The sequence below is a fragment of the Doryrhamphus excisus genome, linkage group LG1, assembly GCF_037039965.1.
Source record: "Doryrhamphus excisus strain RoL-2023G ecotype Guam linkage group LG1, RoL_Dexc_Guam_v1.1, whole genome shotgun sequence".
Lineage (NCBI taxonomy): Eukaryota > Metazoa > Chordata > Actinopteri > Syngnathiformes > Syngnathidae > Doryrhamphus > Doryrhamphus excisus.
The window spans coordinates 28968313-28980883 of NC_136357.1; the positions used below are offsets into that span (position 1 = coordinate 28968313).

Below are 12571 nucleotides of genomic sequence, written 5' to 3' on the forward strand. Positions count from 1 at the left end.
GGCTTATGCAAGGAAATTATGACTATAATCTATGCGTGGGCTGCATGGCGGTCGAGTGGTTAGTGTGCAGACTTCACAGCTAGGAGACCAGAGTTAAATCCCACCCTCGGGCATCTCTGTGTGGAGTTTGCATGTTCTCCCCGTGCATGCGTGGGTTTGCTCCGGGTACTCCGGTTTTCCTCCCACATTCCAAAAACATGCTAGGTTAATTAGCAACTCCAAATTGTCCATAGGTATGAATGTGAGTGTGAATGGTTGTTTGTCTATATGTGCCCTGGGATTGGCCGGCCAGGGTGTACACCGTCTCTCGCCCGAAGACAGCTGGGATAGGCTCCAGCACCAATCAGAAATCCTACTTTGGGGACATGAACTTATTATAACGGAGTCTGGAACCATATTAACCGCAATGAATGAGAGATTATGAAAAGTGTGAAATGCAGTATATGAAATGAGCGATGTCAATAATCTACCATAAATTAAAAAATCATTTTATTGTCGCCCATTTGTCTTATATCCATGCCGAATGTCACCAGTGAATGTGCAAGCTTTGGTTTGAGTTACAGCGTCGACATTAAACGGGTTCCACTGCACTTAAGGTGGACGACTTACCCAGTCTTCCGAAGTCACCTTCCCCCCATGTGTACAGCTCTCCTTCCTCGCTGACCGCAGCACTGTGTCGGTAGCCGGCTGCTACACACACAACCACCTGGTAGAAAAGGCCAAACAAAACACATGGTATTATACAAATACTGTACATTATCCGTTATGTCGTGGCACCTTTAATTTGCACACCCTACCTTTCCCTGCAACGGCCCTTGGATAAGTTTTGGGTATTTCTGTGTCGAGCTGTTCCCGTGACCGAGCTTGCCGTAGTCGCCATCGCCCCAGCTGAACACCTCACCCTCCGTCGTGAAGGCCAGCGTGTGGCCATCTGACCCCTTTGAGGATGACACCTTTTTGATGGCACGGTGAGGTTCAAAGGTCAGCTTCTTGAGTGTGGACTGATTGTTGGAGTCTCCGAGGCCGAGGCGACCGTAGCTTCCTTTCCCGCAGGCCCGCACGGAGCCGTCGGAAGAGATTACGAAGGTGCAGTACTGGCCTGCCTCAATCTGTTGAAGAGTGAAGAAATGCTAACTAGGTTTGGTTGTCATCATGTAACCATCGCGTCCTCCTATAAAAGGTAACGAGGCTACAACGCAAACAAGAAGGTCGTGGGGGGGGGCGGATATCAACTGTCGAAAATGCTCGTTTGCCTCCACAACGGCAGTTTAATGACTCCGAACCAACCCGCATATCAACCCCTCCCAACCTAACTAACTAACTAAACTTCCCACCCGCCAACATCGTGTCTTACTGTCTGGGCATCGGCAAAGCTGGGGGCCAACTTGGGCTGCAGGATCTTCTCCTGCGTCCCTTCCACGAGTTGGTGGCTGCTGTTACTTCCCCACACGTACACCTCACAGGTCTCAGAGACCACAGGGGTTTCGCCCGTCTGGATGCTGTCGGGACTGACGCAGGTGCGGGAGTAGTCTGACGCCATTCGACACACCTGGGGAAAAAAGGAGACTATTTATGGGCGTGCCCTCTGTATACATTCATTAATTCATTCATCTTCTACCAGGTTGTGGGGAGTGCTGGAGCCTATCCCAGCTGTCTTTGGGCGAGAGGCGGGGTGCACCCTGGACTGGTCGCCATGCAGCCAATCACAAGGCACATATAGACAAACAACCATTCACACTCACATTCATACCTATGGACAATTTGGAGTGGCTAATTAACCTAGCATGTTTTTGGAATGTGGGAGGAAACCGGAGTACCCGGAGAAAACCCACGCATGCACGGTGGAAAACATGCAAACTCCACACAGAGACGGCCGAGGGTGGGATTGAACCCTGGTCTCCGAGCTGTGAGGTCTGTGCGCTAACCACTCCACCTCCGTGCAGCCCCTCTGTACAGTTTTTTTAGGTTAAAAAAATGTATACAAAGAGGGTGCAATGTCAACATAAAACAACTTAAAACAAGTCTTACTTCTTCAAAAAGACAGAGTGCTGCCTCATACAAGGAGCACAGCCCATCGGGGTTCCGTGTAGGTTCCCTCCATTGGCTGCGATCTGCTGAGGAACCCTGAAATAAATCAGATTAATCAATGTTTTTCATTATATGAAGCGTTTTTTTGTTGCATGTTTGCCAAACTTATCACAACAAGTCTTCAAGATCCTGAAGCAGCAAAACAGCCCCAGACCATCACACTACCACCGCTTTATTTTACTGCTGGTATGATGTTCTTTTCACACAGGGCCATGTAGGCTTGGATTTTTTTGTTGTTGTGTTGTCACTTGACTAATATAAAAAAAAATATTATCTTAAATATTTAACATGCAGTAAATATGAAACCAGAAAGGGTGCAGTGCAAACAGTGAAGTTTCATTTTGAGCCGAAAGGGAAAATGCCACAAGTCCCTTGCGTCCGCATTCAAAGTGAAGTTGCAAGCGGCGTGAGAGCGATGGACGGATGACGGCGCCGGGCGAGTTACGCCGCCATATGTGAACGGATTGTGGATGCTCGGGCTAAGGTATGTGCTAGAACCGTTGCCTGAGCTCTGGCGAAAAAGCTGACATCATTGCTGAACAGCCGCCTGACGACGAGACTGAGTCTGACAATGATGAGAGGGAACCCGGCATGTTTGATGTCGGAATTGCCCGGCTGTTAGACTTTGAATCAATAGTGAATCAATTTCAAAATAAATAAAACAATTGACAGGAAGCCCAGTGGCACGTTGAAATGAAATGCCAAAGGAAAATTTGCGAACTGAGCAAAAACAAAGCTTGTTTACTTACCAGCGAGCGTCTCATCTGCATGAGGATGTTCATGAAACAATCATAGCCGATGAGCCCCTCCTGGCTCTGTAGTGCCTTGCTCTGCTCCATGGTGCTGACCACAGCCGATGCCACCAGCGCCATCTCAATCCATTCCAGCAAGTAGCGAAGGGAGCCCCTCTGGGAGGCGAGCCCGAGCAGCAACTCGGAGGCGAGTCTTCGCCCTAAGATATCCGCCCCGGAATTTGGCATGGTGACCCCCTTGAGGAAAGTGGTGACCTGCGCCAGACTGTCCAGGCCCATCGGTGGGATCTTGCTCTCGTTGGCCAGAGAGAGGGGCGGCAGGGAACTAACCACGTCAATGGCCGTGCGAATGACATCATTGCACAAGTTTAGGTTGGCGCCGGCTGACCCGCACGGGCCCGGTGGAGGCGGCATCATCCAGCTTTGCCGCAGCAGAGCAAAAAGAAGGCTGAGGCCTGTGCGGACGCCCATCTCAATGAGCGCGTCAGTGCTGGAGCGGGGTCGCTCGCTAACACAGTGCTGATCCGCCGAGCCCGAGGTGTTCTCTGGAGAGTGCTGCTGCTGCTTCACTTTCCCCTTGTCGTGGTACTTGTTGGAAAGTGCATAAAAGATTCGCTGGAGGACCAGCACCCGTTTGCGCAGGGCGGCGGCAAAGGGCGAGTCGGAGCACACCATCTTGGCCAAAGCTAGCTGGCTGCCAAGAAGAGCATCCAAGTAGTGCTCCTGCTCGTCGCTGGAGAGACACTCGCGCTCAAAGTCTGGCAGCTGGGGGCCCTTGAGACATAGCACCTGCTGGGGGAGCAGCACCACCTCTTTGTTAGCCAGGAGCTTGGAGTACAACACGGAAACACCTTCTCGTGTGGCTATGGACTCGCTGTCCTCTGTGATCCATGAGCTGTTGAGGTGCTCCAGCCATTTGAGCTTCACTGGGGGGATTGTTAGCGCCATGGTACGTCACTCTGGAGCCATCAGTCCTGACAAATGAGTGACAGATGAGTTAGACACGAGATACTCGGAGTTCAACAGCTGCCGCAGTCCAGGCAATCCAAGCAGAAGCTGTAATAATTCTACAATTGATTAAACTTACTTAAGATTTGTCAGATTAAAAACGCCATCGCTGCATTAGACTTCAAAACTTCATTAGACTTCAAAAGTGCAGCTGAGCAGGCACACACTAGCCACGTATACATGGACCCAAATATTCCAATTCCATTCAGGTTATTTGCTGAAAGGGAAAGAATGTAACCTTTGTATACACCTCATTCCCAACCCGAATGAATATATAATAGGATTCCCAGGGGTGGAATATTCCTTTTGCCAATCCGATTGAGGTATCTTGTACCCGCTCAAACGGAAAGTTGTCAGACTGCGTTCTTCTTCCTGGTGTTTTTCTTCTTCTGTTGTTTATTGGCGGTTGGCAAGCAGCTTTGGTGTGCATTAGCGCCATCTGTGGAACAGAATCTAAACCCTTCTATACGCCATTCACAAGTCCACTATTATTCAAAAAGAAAATACATATCTATATAAAACATGTGGCGAGCTTAATTATAAAATATTAGCAAGATTTAAGAACTTTATCTTTTCCTGTTCCCGAGTGCGTTCTTTCAGCCAATGCTGAGATATGACGTAACACGCAGCTCCAGACGTTCTTCCATTTTAAAAAATGGAGGCCAGCAATCGGCACTGGACTGCTAAGGAAAGTTTGTTTTTGATTCAGTCTAAATTTCAAGACTGGACGAAGGAAAATCTGGCAATACGGAGTTATTCCAACTAGAGAAAGATCGGTATCAAGTGATGTTGATGTTTACGTTTTACTGGGCATGCCCCATTGACTATTCTGGTTGATTATAGCGGCGCATGTAGACACGCCATTGGAATATTCCTTTTCCATGTATACCATTGCTTTCGGAAAGGTCATTCGGAAAGATTCCATTTGGAAAGAGGAAAAACTCCTCATGTAAACGTGGCTACTGTGTTCATCCGCCCAGCACGAGGCACACATGGCATTCTTGTGATGCGCGAAGCACGAATTTTACACGCTATGTACCCAGTTATCGAGCGAGTCTCATGTTTAAAGACCAAATTAAGTTTTTATTTCTCTTCTGGGAACGTGTCTGTCATAACACGGAACACCGTGCATCAAGGAGCACCTGTATTTTTAAGAATTATGCCAAAGATCCACAAAATGACAGGAGTACTTAGTCCAAAATTTTTTTTTTTAGCAATCAGCTGCTCAAATGTTATTTGTTGTGAACTGAATTTGTGGGGCGGTTTGATGTCATGCATTGGTCGCCAAAGTATAATTTTATCTCTTTGTAAACTAAGGAAACACGGACAGTGGAAAAACATTGCATTGTATTGTTTTACCTCTTTATAATACCTTTGTTATGTACTCCACATGATCTATAGGTGAGTGATTGGCTGTGTTGACACTCACACAAAAGGTTCCATCCTATGCCAGTTTTCTACAGTTTAGGCATTAGTTCAAAAAGTGTTATTCACGCAGCAAAACAAGTGGTCAGTAAACTCAGCAGCAATGGGACATGCTAGTGCTAACACTAGTTTGGCTTCTAAGGTTGTTAGCTCACGGCTGACGTTATTAAAGTACGTAATAGCTAGCTAAAATACGTAATAGCTAGCAGTGTTGCCGCTGTGCTTGGTTGTATGCTTAACATGTTTTATTACATTACAAACAGCTGTCTAAATCACGACGGGACACGTCAACAGTATTTATGCACTGGTGTCTACTTATTGTGACAAAAGTGACACGTTTTGTGTGAAGAATGCCAGGAAGCCGACTGTCAACTCATGCTACTGTTTACGTTTGCTAGCGTAAGCTAAGTGCCCTTACGTCACTAAGCTAGCAGATCAAAAAACGCCTCATCGAGCTGAGGTAGCCAACACCCTTATGTGCAGGTATGACGCAAAGACAAGTTGTCAGCAAAAAAAATTAAAAAAAAAAAATGCGCCGATAAAGTCCAACCACCATATATGAGTCGTGCTTTCTGCTGTATCATATCATGGTTAGCTGGCATGGCTACGCTTTGCAGACGTTAGCGTGGATAGAAGCTCACTTACCGCCAGCAACTGTCAAAGGCCTCCTCCTCCTCGTTTTTTTTTTTTGTTTTGTTTTGTTTTTTGTTTTTGTTTTTTTACACCAGAAAGTCACACTGCGTCATTGTGTCGATACGAAGAGTTCAGCCGAGATCCACATTTTTTTTTTTTAATAAGGCTTCTGTGAAAGGAGAGAGGGCCGTGCGTGGACGTCCATCCCTCCAACCGCGTCCCTTCCACTGCAGTGAGCGTGTGGAGCAGACCGTTCAGCCCTACTGAGCCCCAGCACTCGGCCCGGCCCTGGGTTGTGACGTAGACACATGCCCCCCCCCTCCCCTTTCACTCTTTATCAGCTTGGCCCATGTGTGTGTGATAACGTGTGTGTGTTACCCTTCTATCATTCATAAAAAGCCATATAAGGGTCTGGCGGAGAGATACAAACATCGATACAGTCGACACCAATTGTAATAAGTATCGGTATCGAATCGATACCATTGTGACGTATTGTGAAGTGGGATTTGAGGGGAAAACGGCCAAAAAATATTTATTGCTTATTACATTTCTATATATTTTTAATCTTTTATTTAACCACTTATAATTGGTGGGTAGACAAATGCTTTTTTTCATATTAAAATGAACAAAGCATTATTAGAGCCCTGTAGACATGACAAAACACGACTATAGTCACATTTATACTCTTTTTATTTACAACATATTGCGCAACTGCAGGGTCTTGAGACACATGCTAACTCGCAAACTAGAGAGCTAGCCACCTAAACGGTAGCCTTCAAGTTATTTCCTTTAAACTTTAAAAAAACCAAAAACTTACCACTTCCACACGGATAGGGAGGATAACTATTAACAGTTATTTAACCTTTAACATGAACATTAATCAAATGTAATATTTTTTTCTGGGTACATGATACCATACAGCATCCATATCAAACTTGCACGGGCCGCACTAACATTAAACTTTCATATCAAGTGTCCTGCGGGCCACATTTGGCCCGCGGGCCGCGTGTTTGAGACGCCTGCACTACAGCGTACTACATGATAACCCGCAATTGCATTGCGCTCCTACCCGAGCTGAAATCGACGGGCTGGAGCTGATTTCACTTTAGCTTTAAACCACGGGTCTCAAACTTGCGGCCCGCGAGCCAAATGCGGCCCACAGGATGCTAGTTTGAGGCCCCCTCCTTGATTTTTTTTAAATTTTAAACTTTAAAAAAAACTAACAAAAATTAAACTTTCATATCAAGGCGGGGGCCTCAAACTAGTGTCCTGCGGGCCACATGTTTGAGACGCCTGCACTACAGCGTACTACATGATAACCCGCAATTGCATTGCGCTCCTACCCGAGCCGAAATCGACGGGCTGGAGCTGATTTCACTTTAGCTTTAAACCACGGGTCTCAAACTTGCGGCCCGCGCGGGCTGCGTGTTTGAGACCCCTGCTTTTCATCCTTGTATTTAGCAAACATCTGCTTGTATTGTTTCTTGAATTGGCTCATTGTTGTGCATTGTTTAAGACTTGAACCTGGATCATGATCGTGAGTAGAGCTGAATCTAATTACTACTCATTTTATTGCAAATGCCGATCCGAAATCAGAGGAGGGATGTCAACATCGAGCCGGGAGAAGGGTTTGCGCAACAAAATACTGACACAACTCGACACAAGCGGACAGTGTAAAGAACAGGGCAAGCGTTAGCCATTTTTACCTGAAATTTGTCCGATCACTGCCGTAAAAAATGAATTATATTGTATGTTAGTTGATGATTCTGATTACAGACCTGATCAAAATTTTAAAACCGAATGAAAAATTGCCTTTTTTTTACCACACCCCCACCCCCCAAAATTCTACAAAAATGTGGAATGACTTATCTTGTCTTACCAAGTTCTACAAGAGAAAGCTTCTTAGCTTTAGCCATCAAGAGGCCAGATTGTTGCAGACTGTGTATGAAAATAATGTGTACCGACATGTGACGCATCTGTGTCGTACACCAAATTGCAAGAAATTCCTCGGAGTTGATCATACTTCCTTTATGATATTAGATAGATGACCGTGACTCGGAGCCATTAGCCATACATCACACTACTTTTCCTTCTTTTCAGTCCTCCATTTTTGCTGCTGTTTGAATTGATTTGTCGTATTTGTTCCATGAAATTGGATGAATGTATGTTCCATTTGCTTTGTCTAATCAGATTTCAGCCTTGATGTGTTGCCATGTTCATCTATTGTAATCTGGCCAGGGCCTGTAGAATCAGGAGTGCTGGTCCATGTCAAATACCAGACTTAAGATTCCAGCCAGACCACATTGCCATCGGAGCCAAACTTCATTCAAAATGGCTGACTGGGAATAAGACACACGCGACCGTGGTTTGAGACCGTTATTACACTTTTTATTATCATTTTCTTTGAAAATCAGTTTGACTATGGCCTACTTTTGGGTTTCTTACTTTGCCCTTCCTCCCCACTCCATTTGAAACACTTTGTTTAGAAGAAGGCTAACTAGTTAGCTTGGTAGCATGCTATGCTTAAAACAGTGGCTTATGTGTGTCTTATGTCCTTGCAGTGAACCTGCAGTTTGTGCTTAAGAGTTGCGCAATGTAGGAGGTAAGAATAGGAGTGTAAAGGTGACTATAGGGGTGTTATTTCATGTCTACAGGACTCTAATAATAGCACCAATACAAGTAAATGTATAACAATATAAAGAAAACATTACAATTGTTTTTATGGAAGTCCGTTTTCGCCACTGAAAAAAAAACTTATCACATTATTTCCACTTTTTATCTCATAATTTGGACTTTTTATCTCATAATTTCAACTTTTATCTTGTTATTTCGACTTTCTATCTCGTTATTTCGACTTTTTATCTCGTAATTTTGACTTATCACATTATTTCCAATTTTATCTCATTATTATAAATTTTTATGTTGTAAATTTGACTATTTATCTCGTTATTTCAACTTTTTAACCTTGTAATTTTGACTTTTTATCTCATAATTTTGACTTTTTATCACATAATTTTGACTTTTTATCTCGTATTTTGACTTTTTATCTTGTTATTTCCACTTTTTATCTCGTTATTTCCACTCATCGCATTATTTCCACTTTTTATCTCATTATTATGACTTTTTATGTCGTAAATGTTACTATTTATCTCATTATTTCGACTTTTTATCTCATAATTTGGACTTTTTATCTCATAATTTCAACTTTTATCTTGTTATTTCGACTTTTTATCTCGTAATTTTGACTTATCACATTATTTCCACTTTTTATCTCATTATTATAACTTTTTATATTGTAAATTTGACTATTTATCTCGTTATTTTGACTTTTTAACCTTGTAATTTTGACTTTTTATCTCATAATTTTGACTTTTTATCTCATATTTTGACTTTTTATCTTATTTCCACTTTTTATCTCATACTTTCGACTTTCTATCTCAGAATTTCAACTTTTTATCTCATTATTTCGACTTACCATTGGGATATTTGTTTTTTCAGTCGCGGAAACGGGCTTCCATTATGTTTTGGCCAAATTACTTTTTAAAAAAAACGACTACTTTCCCCCCAAAAGTAATAATTTGTAATGGAATTACTGCTTGATAAATGTTAACTAGTTCCAAGCTGTTATTTTAAATGCCGTTACTGTTTAGTGCATGCGTTTACTTGAGCAAAATAAAGTCAATAGTGCAAAATAAGTCAAAAAAAGCAAAAACTATTCTTGGCTGTCATTCCAAGAACTTATTCCATAACTTTGTTGACAATGTAACAACATGGGGAACACCGGAAATAAACAATGAAAACTGAAAAATATCCATCTCTCTGTGTTGGTATCGACACTATACCGATTCCAGCATTGATATCGACATTATTATTTGTATGGATCCGCCCACCTCCCGTCTCAACCAAGCTGATCTGGGATCCGATTATGAAGCGTGAAAACCATCTGAATGTTTTAATTGTTTTCATTTAATTATATCGAAGCTGAGCTAATTCTAATTAATATTTAGATCATTTTCTCTGCTTTTCAGTCATCTCCGCGGTCGTCACAACAACGCAGCCTTTTTTTTGGGGGGGGGGGCGTAGTCTCACGTACGGCTTGAAACGAGCGCGGCAACAATACGTCACAAAGACGTATGACGTCACAACACGTGTCCCATGTATACATGCTTCTCGGATGTATACAGAAAACGCCCAATTATAAATATCACATTTGATTATTTTGACTGCAAGATGTCCAAAAACGGAACTTACGTGTTCTCCAGTCGACCCAGACCCGTTGAGAGTCGATCCAAACATGGCGGGTCACCCACAGAGCAACCCCAGTACGGGAACATCATGTACGACCGGCGCGTCATCAGGGGCGGCAGCCGGGGCCAACACGTGCTGCCGCCCAAGGCAGCGGCCCAGGCTGCCGACATCCAGCAACAGCATGGATTCCGCCGGAGATCCATGGACGTCATGAGGTCCAGGGACCGCATGCGGTTCAAGACCGGCGACACCGTGTTTGGTAGGAAACACGTGGACGTGCAAACCGAGTCTTACCTGGAGGAGCTGAGTCTCATTCTGGTGACTAAAGACATCGACTCCCAAACCGACAGTTTTCTGGACAGACCCGCGAGTCCGCTCTTCATCCCGGCCAAATCCGGCGATGATGTCGCTACGCAAATCGAGGAGGGCGATTTGTTTGACTTTGACAGGGAAGTGCAGCCCGTCTTGGAGGTCCTAGTCGGGAAGACCATTGAGCAGTCTCTCCTGGAGGTCTTGGAGGAGGAGGAACTGGCCTGCTTGAGGGCCCAGCAGAGGGCCTTTGAGCAGCTGAGAAATGCCGAGCTGGCAGAGCTGCAGCGCCTCCAGGAGCAGGAACGCCGGCGCACCGAGGAGAAGGAATGCCGGATAGCCCAGCAGAGAGAAACTGTGAGGAAAGAAAAAGAGACGGCAGAGATGATCGCCGCCCGGGCTTGTGCCCAGCAGTTCTTGTCCAAACTTTTCCCTGCGGTTTTTGCCTCGCTGAGGAGACACGGGTACTTCTACGACCCCGTGGAGCGAGACATCGAGACCAACTTCTTCCAGTGGCTGATGGCCGAGGTTAACAACACTCTGGAGAAGAGGAACTCAGCCAGGCTGTTGCTGGACAACATCATCCACGATATCGCCGTGAAGAAGCGAGAGTTCTTTGGCGACCTGCATGGAGAGGCTCAAATTGGACAGATGGACCAGAGCGGACCCTTGAAAACTGCATAGATTCTATGAATCTGTTTTTTTAACACCAAATCTCAAATATAACAATAACATGAAATAATGCCTTGTTTATCAGCCAATCACAGGGCACATATAGACAAACAACCATTCACACTCACATTCATACCTATGGACAATTTGAATAGTCGCTAATTAACCTAGCATGTTTTTGGAATGTGGGAGGAAACCGGAGTACCCGGAGGAAACCGGGTATAAACATGCAAACTCCACACTGAGATGCCCAAGTGGGGAATCAAACCTGAGTCTCTTATCTGTGAAGCCTACATGGTGGAAGTATGGTTAGCGCGCAGACTTCACTGCTTTCCACTTTGTATGAAGTTAATATTTTGAAAATGGTGTATTGTGCGATTAATCAGTTCTCAAATGAATTAATCCTGATTAATCACCATTTGCAACTATGTCCAAAATATGCCCTTTTTAAAACTGTATTTTATTGAAAGAAAAATGGACAATTTAGAGTCGCTAATTAGCCTAGCATGTTTTTGGAATGTGGGAGGAAACCCGAGTACCCGGAGAAAACCCACGCATGCACTGGGAGAACACGCAAACTCCACACAAAGATGGCCGAGGGTGGAATTGAACCCGGGTCTCGTTGCTGTGTGGTCTGTGCATTGCAGCCCGACATGAAGTCTTATTTATAGTCATATTTTGTCTTACTATGTCTACTATATTGGGTAATATAAGCGTAAAGGTGACTATAGGGGTGTTATTTTATGTCAAGAGGGCTCTAATAATGTTTAAAGTAATAGTTTAGAAGGTTGAAAACATGCAAACTCCACACAGAGATGCCCGAGCGGGGAATCAAACCCGGGTCTCCTAGCTATGTGGCCTGCGCGCTAACCACGTTCCACCATTGCGAGTTAGTATGATTCCTTATTTATGAATAGAATATTTTCATAGTTAAACCTGAACATTATTAGAGACCTGAAGGCATGAAATAACACCCCTATAGTCACATTGATGCTACAAATTATCCAAAAAAAGTGGACATAACAGGAGTAGCTAATTAACCTAGCATGTTTTTGGAATGTGGGAGGAAACCATAGTACCCGGAGAAAACCCACGCATGCACGGGGAGAACATGCAAACTCCACACAGAGATGGCCGAGGGTGGAATTGAACTCGGGTCTCCTAGCTGTGAGCCCTGCGCACTAACCACTCGACATCCATGCAGCCCAGTAGTAGAAATATGAAGACGAAGTAAGACATATTTCCAGTGATGGAATCTGGTGCTTGTGTGTCTCTCCAAATAAAACAGTAACATTACTGACACCTTGTGAGCGGTGTGGAATACTACGTATCATCACGTCTTTGAATGCGTCTTCTGAATGCCTTATTTTATGTCATTTAGCCATTTTCATGCTTGCAAAATGCAAACTTTGTTGACAAATAATATGCCGGATTCA

At 44.3% G+C, this 12571-nt stretch overlaps 1 protein-coding gene and 1 pseudogene across 11 annotated transcripts in view; one reads left to right on the forward strand and one right to left on the reverse strand.

The window, feature by feature from the left end:
- herc1 (HECT and RLD domain containing E3 ubiquitin protein ligase family member 1) overlaps positions 1-6212 on the reverse strand; it is a 58926-nt gene extending 52714 nt beyond the window's left edge. For all 11 annotated transcript variants that reach the window (XM_078793384.1, XM_078793386.1, XM_078793383.1 and 8 more), the window contains exons 1-6: positions 5919-6212; positions 2838-3814; positions 2029-2124; positions 1355-1549; positions 798-1109; positions 610-706 (exon numbers count right to left, since the gene is read on the reverse strand). In XM_078793384.1, the coding sequence (XP_078649510.1) occupies positions 610-706; positions 798-1109; positions 1355-1549; positions 2029-2124; positions 2838-3788 (1651 nt within the window). In that variant the 5' untranslated portion in view covers positions 3789-3814; positions 5919-6212. The remainder of the gene's footprint in view (positions 1-609; positions 707-797; positions 1110-1354; positions 1550-2028; positions 2125-2837; positions 3815-5918) is intronic.
- Positions 6213-10136: 3924 nt separating this feature from the next.
- LOC131132336 (radial spoke head protein 3 homolog pseudogene) lies at positions 10137-11147 on the forward strand (annotated as a pseudogene).
- Positions 11148-12571: the final 1424 nt, after the last annotated feature.